General features: G+C 38.2%; 1 protein-coding gene across 1 annotated transcript; it reads left to right on the top strand.

Annotated features, from left to right (window-relative positions):
- The first annotated feature begins 2570 nt into the window (after positions 1–2570).
- On the top strand, positions 2571–14357 carry ppm1kb (protein phosphatase, Mg2+/Mn2+ dependent 1Kb). Its single transcript, XM_028445634.1, has 7 exons — positions 2571–2703; positions 5784–6311; positions 6407–6507; positions 8156–8321; positions 10745–10889; positions 11001–11135; positions 13493–14357. Exons 2-7 carry the CDS (start codon positions 5842–5844, stop codon positions 13622–13624), a joined length of 1149 nt encoding a protein of 382 aa, XP_028301435.1. The 5' UTR covers positions 2571–2703; positions 5784–5841; the 3' UTR covers positions 13625–14357.
- The last annotated feature ends 767 nt before the right edge of the window (positions 14358–15124 follow it).

Genomic DNA, 15124 nt, shown 5'->3' with positions numbered 1-15124 from the left:
TTTTATATACATTCCTGTCTCAGTGTGGACTTCATCAATGCAGAGCAACTGTTGTGGGTCTAAATCACAGGACAACTGAAATGTTGCCTTCACACTTCCTCTATGGTTTGAAACTATAGGTTACTTTTGTAACCCCGGTTCTGCGAGTAATATGAGTGAGATGTCTCACTATGGGATGTCGCCCCTGTTACATTTCTCAGAATACCTATTTCACTTTGCCAATCCTGATTGGCTGGTGAAGCATCAGTTCTATGGGAGAACCTCCCACCTCCTATAAAAGGAGGGGATGAACAGGTGTGAGTCATTCTTAGTAAGCTAACCTCTTCTCCTCGTTCGAGAAAGAAGGGCAGTCTGGTGTGACACATCACTCATTCTACTCATGGAACCGGGGTTACGAAAGTAACCTATAGTTCTATTTCATAATATTTTGTGAGATGTCTCACTATGGGATATGGAAACTCCCAGAATGCAGACATGCAGACATGCAAGAAGATTCCTGCCCAGGGGGCAGGAATCTTCTTACATCAGGACAGTAAGATACGTCCAGCATGTAAAAGCGGACAAACGTGAGGGGCGAGGCCCAGCTCGCCGCTGTACAGATGTCCTGGACACTCCCTTGAACAAAGCCCAGGATGTGGCAAGTCCCAGAGTCCAGTGTGCAAGCAGACCCGCAGGCGGCTGCAGACCCTGACACGAGTAAACCAAAGCAATAGCTTCCACCAACCAGTGTGACAGACGTTGCTTAGAGACAGGCTTCCTCTTACGGGGGGTTGGCCCAGTAGACGAACAGCTGATCGCTCCTCCTGAGGCCCCTTGTCCTGTCCATGTAAGTGCGGATCGCACGAACAGGACACAACAAATTAAGCCACTGCTCACTCTGTGAGGCAAAAAATGCCAGCAGGTCAATGGGAGAACATGAACCCACAACCTTCGGCACAAAGGCCAGGTTGGGTCTCAGAATGATTTTCGCATCACCTGGGGAAAGCTGAGCGCACGATGGGTGAACTGAGAGCGCATGAATGTCACTGAGCCAGTAACAAGACAGCCTTAAGGGAGGCGAACTTCAGGTCTGTCTCACCCATCAGTTCAAACAGGGGTCCCTTAAGACCCTCCAGAACCACCAATCTGGACACGGGGAGGAGCCTGCACACACCCTTCATAAACCTGCATATCAGTGGTGTTGACTCACTGGTTTGTTCGCAAAGCCCACGTGACAAGCGGTGATCGCCGCCAAATACACTTTCACAGTGGAAAAGGCCTTGCGACTGTCAATCAGGCCCTGTAGGAATTACAGAATCACACCCACCAGGCACTGAAAAGGAATGTGGCCTCCCTGGAGACACCAGTCGTCAAACACCCTCCACTTACAGTCATAAAGAGATCTAGTGGAGGGGGCCCGAGCACTCTGTATGGTAGAGATCACGTCCTACGGCCGACAGATTGCGCCTTTCAGGGGCCATGAGGTCCACAGCACCAGACTCTCACCTAGTCATAGTAGAAGTGCGTGTGATTGTCTAAACCAGGGGTCTGCAACCTTTACTCTACAAGGAGCCTTTTTGCCTCATCTCACCTGAATTAATGTCCTCCTGGAGCCGAAAAAAAAAACCTTCTCAATGAAAACAAGTGTTTTAAATTCTATAAAGTTAAAATTATATAGAATAATATTTGCTTTAATTTGACTTAATTTTTATTGATCATGTAAATGGAAACTCAAAAACTGTTTAAAATAAAATAAAATAAATTGACATCAAGAAATAAAACAGTATCTTGCATCTTCAAATTCTTACGTATCTCATTTTACACGAACACAGTGTTATATAAAGAAGATTCTTTTTGTAGTTAATGTATTTGGAAGGCTATAAAAAGTAACTTGAAGTTTGATAACACATGATCATGTGGTCAACAAATGCTAATTGCTAATTTCTTGCCACACATAAAGCATGCATATTTAACCAGCACATTGGTGGTTAAATGAATCTGTCCCCACACAATTAAAATCTCTATTTTCTTCCAGAATAGTGTTTTTGTTGGTTTAGTATCTTATCATGGATTTTAAGCTTAAGGTTAGCCACAGGTGCAGGGAAAGTTGATGATCTGTAGATGTGGCAGGAGAAGTTATTTTCAGGTTAACAAATTGTTATACCTTGATTTTATTTGTCATTAATCATTAAAAACCTCTGAGAAAATAACTATTTACTTCAATCGTTTTTTTGTAAGCTATAGGGAGCCATTGCATAAGAGTCACATTAGGCTCCAGAGCAGACCCCTGATCTAAACAAACGTGATGGCCTCTTCCTTGCTCCTCTCCTAACACCTTTCCTTAACCCCGTGACGTCGTCCACGGGGTTATGGAAAAGTGGATAGGAAAGGAGATAGGAGGGACTAATAGAACGCAGCCTCACTCTCTATACGGCTCTGGCTACAGCTAGGCGTAGAGCTGCTGGCGACTGATACTTAACAATTGGTTGAAGCAGCTGCCAGTCAGGTTATCGCTGGCCAATCACATACATTGTAAACAGGGGCGTTACCGGAGGCGTATGCATTTCTATTAATCTGATTGGCTCGGCTCACATCAGAGGTTTGCTTGATACCATTCCACACTGGCTGCTTCTGACGAGGGCGGCGGCGTTCATTCTGATCAGTAATTATTGAGATCTGAAGATCGCAAAGGGACAAATATTCAATTCATCTCTCATATTTGAGGTATGAGCCAATTTAACCTACACACCACTCTTCTGTGTCACCTTGCCTTACAATGTTGTCTGTGATATCGTGTCCAGTTAGCTTGTCAGCTAACGGCTGCTAGTTAATGCTAACAGTGGGTCTTCTGCTGATGCCACGTCTTTATATTATACACAGGTATCTGTGTGACTTGTGTTAATGTTAACACAACATTGAGTTGTAATCAACATCAACACGAATTTGAGATCTATAACGTTTCCCATGTCGGTGTTTTTGTTTTCACCTCGGCTGCTGCAAACACACAAAATGTTGCATAAGCAACGACGGTAGCAGAGCGTCTGAATTTTCGATTGTTAATAATTTTAGAGATGTCCCGATACAACTCCACTTCCGATATGATACCGATATTGCAGCATTGAGTGTTGGCCGGTATCGATACGATCTCAGCACGAATCATATATACTTTATTACTTATTTTGTAGTGCAGCATGTTAAAAAAGGCTTGATCAAGTGATGTTACTCAAACAGAGAACAATAGTCAGACAATTGGTTACATACATTTTAACCTTCAACATAATATCTACAGTATTCTACAATTGATTAAAATCATTTAAAAATAAAGTATGCCCCTGAAAAAAATAACCTAAATAAAGCCAATAAAAGCAAATTATACTTTTAAAGTGCAAACAATTCAGTATGAAAAGGACAGTATGAGTTCTCACTTTGAAAAGGTAAATTAACGAGGTACACCATTCACTCACAGAGTCCATGATTATTTTTAATAAGCCATTATTTTTAATTCAATTTACAAATTTAGAGGAAGTGCACAAGATAGACAGTTCGATAAGTGAACCAGAGTCACCTATGGATAGAAATGCTGGAGCAGAAAATTGTCTGCTTATCGGAATGCCTTTATTGGAGATTTTAGATACTAGTTTGATCAAATTCAATATTCGTTTTCTGGCTGACATCGGATGGGGACACCCCTAATTAATACGGTGTTTGTGTCGAGCATTAGGCATGAAATGTGGGTTTAACAGGACGGTAATAGTACTGTGAAAATCAAGCTTTTTCTTCAATGACATTACCGATTTTGTGAATGTGTTTCAAACGTATTGTTATTACTCCATTACAGTAGCATACAGCTTACATACATACATATTATTAGTATCAACAGACCAGAAGGGCAACACTGGATATAATACTAAGCACAAGGTTACCACCAGAATGGAACTGAGGGAGGGGGGGGGTTATATATATATATATATATATATAACAATTATTTACACATATTCTTGAATTTCTTATTTAAATTTGTTGTATGCACTTTTCAGCAGACCCCACAGAAAACCACACAAAATGGTATTGTTTTTAAATGTTTGTCTGTTAGCAGGATTCAAAAGATACTTGAAGCCTATACACAGAGTAAGCGGCTATTTGGGGCCCCCTGGACACTAGTGGGCCCCCAACCTGGAAACCCCACTTGCATGTTACTGGTACTGCTGTGCATTGTGTGCATCAAAACTGGAATCGCCTACTACTCTTAAACATGTTCATAAACGAATCCTTACTCCTTTAGCACCGAAAGGACATCTGTAATATTATGTGAATATCTGTAAAAGTCAGGTTTTTCTATTAGCTCTGTCTGCTAGCATAGCATCTCTTCTTCATTGCTAGAATAGCTGCATGCCAACCGAGCACTGGGTTACCATCGCCCTCTGCTGGTCGAAACAAATATCTGCTGTAAATGCAGTACACTGACTAAAATGAAATATCTATTATGAAATAACTAATAGCGTTCATGTTTTTTTTATGTTGTAGGCTTGTCAATCACTAAAGCTTCTGAGGTTCCTGGTTTGACCCCTTGGCCATATTTGCACTTATTATTTATGTTAATTTATTTTACTTTTAAATGTGACCAGCATTGGCTTGTTTTAAGATTCACTAGGATTTATCTTAAGTGAAAACAATTATTTATTTTAATTGTATTATTTTTTTTGTGCATTTGTTAAAACCGTATTTCAAGATTATGCCTTTTAGTAAAACTCTATGTTTAAGTGTAGTTAATAAATCAGAATCAGAATCAGAATCAGAATCAACTTTATTGGCCAGGGGTGAATGAATACACACGAGGAATTTCTTTTGGTGACCTGTGCTCTCTCAGGTAGTATAACATTAAATAATAACAATCAACTAGAATAAAGAAAAATAAATAAAATAGAGAAAAAGAAAAAGAAAAAAAAAGAAGTATAAACATAAATATAAGAGTAGTTAGACTAATATCTGCAAACTAAATAAAAAATAACAAGATAATAATAAATAAATAATAAAATGGCTATAACAATAATAAATGGCTTATAACAACACATAATAGTCACAATTTCAAAATTCCTGTCAACTTTTATTTTATTTTTTTATTTATTTACAAAAACACGGTGGGCCGCCAGTGGGCTTCTCAACCACCACTGGTGTTTGACTTTGTATGCACGAAACAGACATTGTGTTTGTTTGTTAATTGACTCGGGTGTGCTTGGTCTGCAGTGAGATTGAAATATTTCACTTAACTTTTTGTTCAATACTTACATTGGGTGTGTTTACCTGTGTTCTCCGATTGCTTTACTTGAATTTAAAAGCACTTTTGACACATAGTGATTGCATGTTACAAAAAAGAAAAGCAGGAATTGCAGAATTTTTTTGTCTTTTCAGTTTAAATTGAGGTTTGGAATAGGGTTGCACTGATTGCAATTTTCTGGCCGATCACCGATTATGTTTTTTTTTAAAAGCCTGCCCGGCCGATACCGATTTATTTTAATTTTTATACATGTTGTTTTAACTGCACATGAGGTAGTTATCTCAAATATAAATTAAGAGTTTAGAACATAGTTGTCCAAAATACTAAATTCTATCAGTTTCTTTAGTCTTTCATTTTTCACTTTTTAAAAACGAAATAAATGTGACCTCACATTGCCCTTGAGGCAGTAGTGCTATTAATCTCACAAACTAGTTCTGTTCAAGTGTATGGAAGAGATATTTTAATATTCAACAATGAAATTACACATGAGTTTTATTCTTAATGGCCCATCTAATCCATGTTTTACCAGAGTTTAATCGCTCATCCTGTGGATCCAGTACTTCCCCCGGGATTGTGTTACAAGGGTGATGTCAGCAGCCTGCCTCGTGCGCCTGGCAAGACACAGTGGTCCTCATGTGGGTCGCAGTGGTCTTTTACAAACTGCATTGATTCCATTCCTGCACCAGCACAACGGCCACCCCCTGGTTACAATCTGCCGGAGGCAAATTTATGTCCCTTCAGGAAGTCGACACAGCAGCACACGATTTGATCCAGACAGCAGTGGCCACCCCACCACCTGGGACTCATTCGGCATATGGGACAACCGTATAGATGAACCCATCCTGCTGCCGCCCAGCATTCGTTATGGCAAACCTATTCCCAAAGTGAGTTTATCAAAGGTCGGCTGTGCTTCCCTCATTGGACAACGCAAAGAGAATGAAGACCGTTTCCAAGTCTCCCAAGTCACCAACAGTATTCTGTACTTTGCTGTGTTTGATGGCCATGGCGGGTCAGAGGCAGCTGATTTCTGTGAAAAATACATGAAGAAATTCATCAAGTAAGCACTTTATACTCTGTCTGTCACAAGTCAACAATTGTAAATTCCATGTTTTCCCATTTATTGATTTCATTTCTGTTTTTGATTTGAATCAGGGACTTTTTAGCGGAAGAAGACGATCTGGAATTAGTCCTATCCAAAGCCTTCCTTGAAGTAGACAAAGCTCTCGCAAAGCACTTGCACTTTTATCCAAATGGTAGGTATTTTTTTTTATATCACATATTTATATACACTGATAATATTTAATGTGCATTTCTAAATGTTTTTTTTTCTTCTTCTGGTTTCAAACCTAATTGACTTTTTGCCTAGGGTTTGAAGTCTTGGATTTCCCAACTGACATAACCTGAGCACTTTTTGTTAGAGGTCTGTCTTTTCAACCCAAGTTCCAAATTACCTCATGAACAATAAATGAGCTACTAGTAGAACACACACTTTTAGCTTAGTATTTATGCAAACAGAATGGGGAACAATTTAAAGGAAAGACCTGGAATATGAATGAAATAAGGTGCAGGGTTGGTCTCAAAGATTTGATCACATATTCATTTTAGATAAAGAAAGTAGTGTGTAGATCGGTGAATACAGAGTACTGCCAACATACCGTACATCTAAATTTAAACTTCAAAACACTGGTCTATGAAGGGTTACTGTTTTTTTCTTTAGATGTGTTACCCATCTGTTTGTTTGCTTGATCCAAAAAGTGTTTTGTTACGAAAATATTCTTAAGTAGAAATAAAGGGTAATTAAAAAACAAAAAAATGGAAAAAAAAAAACATTTTTATTAATAAAATGTGTAGCTTTTTCTTTGTGTGTTTTTGTTAGGGTTTTTTTTTTTTTTTGCCTGACTTGTGTATATACATTTTAGTTTAGTTATAGCTGATTAAAGCTAACTGCTAAAACTAGAACATCGATCATATTTGTTATGTGGCCACAGATTGGCCACGCTGTGTGAAATGTCCCAATATGCCTGTATGTGTGTGTGCATGTTATCTACGGCAGCTGCTGACCTAGCTCAGAGCTGGAGGCCCTTGGCACCAATGTGGATGACCAGAGACTAGATATTGGAGAGTCCAGCGGGTCCTAAATCCTGGACTACTGGAAGGTTCCCTATCTTTCTCTCACTTCTCTTTCTCTCTCTCTCTCTATCTTTGTTTCTTCCCTCACCGATTGTATGCTCCGCTTCATGTGAAAATTTGGGTCATTTTGAAAAGTTATCAGATGTGTGTCGTCTGTGACATAATACAGCAGCATGTTTCATAGTTAGAGCTATGTTAACAAATGACTCCACTGTTGGATGAGGAACGTTGCTATAGACACTCAATTTATCATCCATTTTTTTTTTAATGGTAAATTTAGGTTTTCCATCCCTTCAGTTAAAATATGCTTGCAAGATTTGGGGTTAAATTAAATATTGAGGTTGGACTTTAGTATGTCTCAACATTTTCTCTGCGACTGCTTTGAGACTCATAACAATAATGGGGAAAAAATGTATATTGAAGATGCGATTGATCAATGTGAACTGAGCCCAGTTTTATGCACAGTAGATCTGCGCATCAGTGAAATAGTTTCAAGTTTATTTTAAATAAAAGTGAGTTTAAAAACATGCCGTGGACCTCAACTCGTTGCTGTAGGAGTTCAGCCTGCATGTGACTGCCTCTTCTAATATAAACTAGTTGGCTGTAAATCTTCTGTACAACTTCCCACCCATGTGTTTGTGTTGCCGTGTGTGGATGTGAGTGTGTGCGACACACCATGTGGTTGTTGTGAACAGGCGGTCTGTGTGAATCCTGGTTTTTTTTTTTTTTTCTTTTCTTTTGTCCCTAATGGTTCCCTTTTTGTCTCTGTAGTACCTGGCATAAATGCAGGAACCACTGCCACTGTAGCCCTGCTGAGGGACGGGATTGAGCTGGTGGTGGGCAGCGTTGGGGACAGTCGCGCCATGTTGTGTCGCAAAGGCAAAGCCCTAAAGCTCACCGTGGACCACACTCCGGAAAGGAAGGACGAGAAAGAGAGGTTTGCACTGGTGGCAAGGCCAGATTTTTATAAGGAAATGCTGCTTTAATCTTTACAAGTACGTGTTTCCTTAATAGTAACACCTATCGATATTACATGGAAAAAATCATTTGCACTAATGGCCTATTGAGATATATGCATACATCAAATTTAATTAATTATAATAATAATGCATCAATTTTATATAGCGCTTTCTCATAGACACTCAAAGTCGCTTTACAGAATTAAGGGATTATTCTTTCACTCCACATTTAGTGGTGGTAAGTTACTATTGTAGCCACAGCTGCCCTGGGGCAGACAGACGTAAGCAAGGCTGCCATGGTGCGCCATCGGCCCCTCCGACCACCACCAACATTCACCCACACACTACATTCATACTAGGCAATGTGGGTGAAGTGCCTTGCCCAAGGACCAGGCCCAGACCTGCTTAGCTTCCGAGATCTAACGAGATCGGGCAATGACAGGCTGGTATGGCCACGAAATTAGCAAGAACTAGAAATAAAATGTGTATATCATCATTGTAGAGACAATAATGAGAGTAACTGCGGAGTTTTTATTAGGGGTGGGTATCGCCAGGTGCCTTGCGATATGAAATATCCCAATATTTTTGCCCGCAATAACGATATCGCGATAGGACAATACGGCGATAATCGAAATATTGCGGGGAATTGCATCCGTGATACATCACGATATCTGTGTCACGGAAGAAATTCATAATTTATCTACTGCACTGAATCCATTTCACAGGAATTACAAAACATTGTCAATCAATTTCACATGAATAACAGCCAAGTAAAACACAGTGTATACAGCACAGTGGCTCTTCTTAACACACACTGACCACAACTAGTCACATGTCCTTGTGTTATCTTTAAGTCTTTAAGGGAAGACTAAGACATAATAATGCTTCACCAAAATATTGGGTAATGATGTTTGCAAATTAACTTTAAATCATTTAAAACAAAATGAATGTATAAAATAGTCATTTCAGTGCTAGTATTATCAACTTCTCTGTAAACATGGACACATATCAATGCTGCTTAACAAACAGAATTAACTTGTTTTATGAAAACTGGAACATTTCACTGCATATAAAAAATAAACATTTCAGTCAGTGCATTGCCTTGGCATCGATGATCTCATCCACAACAACATGCAACTTTTCCCATGGATCTTCTGTAGCTCTGATGAGACATTGTTAACACACTGAGCAGGTGAAGCTGCTCAGAGTGCTGCTCTACACGAGAAGCAGACTGAGTTTCAGAGGCACATTAAAGTTAAGCAGGCACTGGTGGGCTTTGTATTTAGGAGGCAGTGATGATTTGTGTAGTTTTTTGGCAGTTTAAACTTGGTTTCAGGTAGATTAGGTGTTTAATGCTGCCAAGACAGGAGGGGGAGGGCAGCGCGCCTAATAAGTGCTCCCCAGAAACACGTATTCCCCATTAAAAAAAGGTTCCTTCCTTCTCTCAGACGCATTTCGTGCCGATTCTGTCCATTTGATTTAGTCCGCGATTCCCTTAACAAGGATTTTATCGGGCCTTATACTTATTTTTTTTACTAAGGTTATTTGTTTATTTAAATAAATAAATAAATATCGATGTTTGGCGCCAGTGAATTGATGTCGTATCACTAGACGAAACATTGCGATATATCGTTGTATCGAGATATTGTCACACTCCTAGTTTTTATAGCCCTCGGTTTGCATTGTGCAGTTTGATTCTTGTTCAGACTGAAGAAGCGGACATTTTTAGCAAGTCGATATGCCACAAAGAGAAACGTTCTTTTTCTTTACACTTTCAGTCAAAAATGGAAGGAGGCCTGTTACAAATGTGACGTTTTGATCCAAAACTGTAAAAAATTCATAAATTTTCCTTCGGACAAACACAGGACAGAATTTTCATTATTATTATTATTTATTATTCTTATGGTTTTTTTCCGGCTAAATTCAACTTTGAACACAGTTGCTCCTCGTGCACCATTGATTATCAGGGAAAGGACTTAAATACATTTATTCTATCCTGCATTTTCTGTCCTATTGGCAGCTTCATTAATCTCTGATAGACTGTAATGTCAAAGTAATGAAGACCAAATACTTTGATAGTAAAGCAAACACAGAGCACAACTTTTTTTTCATATAATGTTCACAGTATCGTTAAAACTCTACTTGGCAATATAACTTTAGTGATTCAGTAATGTGGAAAAAAAGTTGTTTACTGTAAAAAAAACAAAACAAAAAAAAAACATCAAATTGTTTCATGTTTTTGATAAATAAACCTAAGTCAGATTTTGTTATCTGCAATGCAGGAATTGTCTTTTTATTTTGGGAAGCGATAAAACAGTTTTAGTTATGAATTGCTTCCAAATGCACCTCGTGCTTTATTATTGATGGTTTTCATTTCTCTGTTTTTTGTGCTTTCCTTCAGGATAAAAAAGAGTGGCGGTTTTATCACCTGGAACAGCCTGGGTCAGCCTAATGTCAACGGCAGGTTGGCAATGACGCGTAGTATTGGAGACTTTGACCTAAAGAAGATGGGAGTCATTGCTGAACCAGAAACCAAGAGAGTTTTGGTAAGTCTGCTAGTGGACCTGAAAATGTCAGTTTTGTCTATCTTTTTCTTCCTTTTGAAATTGTTTTAGAATGCTATAAACCAAACTAAAGGGCTGCTTGCTTTGTTTCAGTTGCACCATGTCCATGACTCATTCTTGGCATTGACGACAGACGGTGTAAACTTTATAATGAACAGCCAGGAGATCTGCAACGTCATCAATCAGTGCCACGACCCCAAAGAGGCAGCTCAGCGCATATCTGATCAGGTACAACTTCCACATGAACTCCTGCTGTACTTCTTTTACCTGCAGAGACAATATGAAAAGTGAGTCGTCCAAGTCTAATGAAATGTAAATTCTAGTGGTGGGACTTGATTAAAAAATAATTATTCTAATTAATTAGAGACTTTGTAATTAATTGCATAACAATATTTGACACGAGAAGCAACGTTTTTCAATTAAAATGGATTTTGGTATATGATTGAATAAATTAAAACAACAAAATATCATGATTGCATTGTTCACAAAGCACAAACTTCATTTTAAAGGTCTTATATCATGCTATATTAAGACCTTCCAAAATCAACTACAGCCACATATGGATAATATTTTACATTTTGCAAAATAAAATACTAATTTATTAAGCTATATTACTTATTTTCTTTCTACCTGGAAGTTGAGACGCGCGGTTTGTCGGAGCACCGCCTCTCCCCGTGAGTGCCTCCCATTTCATGAGGTAGCCCGAGAGCCCACCAAACTTTGTAAACAGTTCCAGAGAATATATTTCCAATGTAAAGACAAAGAAGCGAGTATGGCTAGCATTTCACTAGAGGTTTATTGTACTTACGGCTGTGGCCTCTCCATCAGTGGGTTTTATTGTGGGAATCGCTCCGGTTTGAAGACGTAATTTACTGGCCAAGATTCACCAAGCAGTCTTTGGTAAAATGATGGTCACAGACTCATGGATGCCGGATGGTGTGTCGCGTGCAGCTCGTTTTTCAGACGAGGGCAGAGAAGCCGAAAGCCGCAGAATTATTGTGGATTTCTCAGAGATGCAGGAAGGAATCCCAATAATACTTTGGGGGTGTTTTTGATCAAGAATTAACATTGTAACGAGTTTAAAAGCTCAAAAAAGTTGCTTTGCATGATATAGGACCTTTAAGTAAACTACACTCATGGTTTGCTGGATTTTTTTGTAAAGTTTCTAAAGCAAATGTGTTTTTGTGTATTCAAATAAAAAAATGGTACTTAGTACAGAACATTCCAGAGTAATGGAAACTGAACATTGCAAAAGAGTTGGTATAAAATAAACAGACCAACTGATGAAGCTGATGAATTTAGTTTGAAATAGTCTTTCTACATAGCAGTTGCTAAGTTGGGTCATATGATGCTATCTGTAGCACCTCTTCTAGCCCCGCCCACATCCTCTACCACTGAGAGTGATCGACTGTCCACTACAATCATTTATCCAGTGACTTTGTTCATTTGTCAGTCATGGACTTGTACATTTTGGTTCTAAACCCTGTCATGTTGAGTGGATTGGCAACACAGCTCGGAACATGTCAGAGCTAGCACTGTCCGAGAGTTCGTGCTAGCCACAACGTATTTAGCATTAAGGTGATAGCGGGGGTTGGGGTCAATTACATTTTTCAGTTACAATTACGTTTTCAGTTACCCGTGTTCAATTGCAATTCAATTACGATTACAGTGCCCAGCATTTTTTACAATTATTTTTCTATCCTCAGAAAGTCGATTACAATTATGTTCTCAATTACTAAAGTTTAATTACAATTGAAATAACCTAATAAGATTTACTTTCCTATTGTGTTAGCTTTCTGTTCTGTTCTGATCTCTTATGATAATAGGTCCTAAATCATCTTCAAAATACACAAAAAACAAATATATATCATCTAATTTATTTCCTATCTACTGGTTACCTTGTTAGGCTTCCTAATCAATTAAAATATAGATTTTAATATTTTTGGTGTGGGTATCTGAGCCTTTTTTGTGTCACTATACCCCTCAATTAATTTTTTTTTAAATGGTAAAATGTGAGAAAGCTTGATATGAAACATATTTTACAAACTGTACATAGAACTGAGATGTTTCCCCAGTTTTGAATTAAATTATAATTGACAATTTTTAAAGAATTTTCATGGCCATGACAATTACAAAGTCAATTATCTAAACTCAATTACATTTACGACAACAGATTTTTAAAATTACATTTATAATGATGCCATAATTGCAATGAATTAGCAATTGTGCAATTACAATTATAATTGACCCCAACCCTCGCTGGGGCTGCAACAGCTCCACTGATGGGCAAACTCTTTCTTACGCAGTTTATGAACTCAAATTAATGCCAACAAAGCACAGCAACGACTTCTCCCCGGGTTCTTGTTTCTTGTATTGTAGTCTGTGCGTCAGTATTACAGCTATACTGGCCACTCGTGCGATGAGAAAGTTTCAGCACTGATTGGAGCGCAAAAAAAAAAACGCACTGAAGAAAAAAAAATTTTCTTCAGTGCGATATTTTTCTGTCATTTATTAATCGCAGTTAACGTGGGTGAAGTCCCAGCCCTAGTAAATACATTTTGTAATGTTACGCTTGTCTCTTCCAGGCTCTTCACTACGGCTCAGAAGACAACAGCACAATCATCGTGGTGCCTTTTGGTGCCTGGGGAAAGCAACAGAGTTCAGACACAAGTTTTTCCTTCAGCAGAAGTTTTGTCTCCAGTGGACGCTGGGCATAATCAGCCACATGTTGGAGTGTGTTAGTGGTCTGTGGAACATCTTTGCATTGGAAGAGAAAACAAAAGGTTGAACAGAAAATATGTTTTAAGTACATTAGGCTTGAAAGGGGGGCAGTGTTGATCTATGGTAAAATAGACAGAATCCATAAAATATTTTTTCTCCTAATCAATATATTTGAAATCTACCCATAAAGAACAAACGGGACCACATTTGTAACACTGGACCCCTCACCACTTTCCTTGGATGTTTTCAAAACTAGTTCTCCCTGATTGCAATGTGATCAAATGGTTGTGTATCAGTGAAGAGCTTCATATGAACATCACTACAGTGGATGGTTTTAACATCTGAAAGACAATCTAATGACGTTAGCCAGAGTTTGAATCATACCTGTGCTGATATTTTAAAACAAACAAATGGGGGCCCTTTTTAGAGAAATGAAGGTTATACTATCAAAATGTAAATATGTAAATATTTATATTTATGTACATCAGATAAATTAAGTCTTTGTTACGTTTGCTTCAGTTTAAAGCTTCATATTTTATACCAGAATGTCCCCACATTCAGTTTGATCTGATGGTGTGTAAAACTACAGAACGTGGGTTATTTAAAGCAGTGGTTCTCAAAATTTTTAGGCTCATGTACCCCCTTTCTCTTATTTCTGAATCCATGTACCCCCCCCCTCCCCCCTCCCCTTTGTTCAACTACAACATTTTGCTTAGAAAACTATTCAAAAACAACTATAGAGCATAATGATGGAATGCACCAGTGATATAACACATTTTAAAGAATCTGATTTTGTATAAAAGGGTCCCAACCTTTTTTGGATCATGACCCCATTTTGGGATCGGGTGACTCCAAAGTCTTTTTTTTATTTATTTAGTTTTTGATCATGTTTGACTATATTTTTATTTCACAAAGTGAAAGTATAGAAATACATTTGTTTAAGGTTGTGTTTTAATTCAAAAAAAGAACAATATATTTTAAAAATACCAAAAATCTATATTAATTTTTCAAAAATTTCAGGTGACCCCATTTAAACTCAAGGGGTCCCTACCTCAAGCTTGAAAATCGATGATTTAGTGGCTCCTGAATAGATTTGTCTATTGTTTTTATAATTTCCAGTTATCTCATGCCTGGAGTGGGACAAAGACTGACACTTTATTTGTTAATTTTCTTTCTCTCTTAAGTACTCCCTGTAATGCCATCGCGTACCCCTAGAGGTACATGTACCTCCATTTGAGAAACACTGATTTAAAGCACTTCATGTCTCACTCAGAGTGAAGAAAGTACATCTATTCCTACATGAGCCATGTTCAACATTGTGATTGTTTGCATTAATTCCCTCCATGACTGAGCTGATGTTGTAGTAATTAAATATACACCTGGTGTTTGTGGACTTCATTTGAACGGAAATAGCAAACTTTACACAAACTGTTAAGGTTTTGCTCACTTTTTTGAAGCTAAACAAATGTAACACTTCATATTTATCAGAACTATTG

This window comes from Gouania willdenowi, chromosome 1, assembly GCF_900634775.1.
Source record: "Gouania willdenowi chromosome 1, fGouWil2.1, whole genome shotgun sequence".
Classification (NCBI taxonomy): Eukaryota; Metazoa; Chordata; class Actinopteri; order Blenniiformes; family Gobiesocidae; genus Gouania; species Gouania willdenowi.
This window is presented reverse-complemented; position numbering and strand designations above follow the sequence as displayed.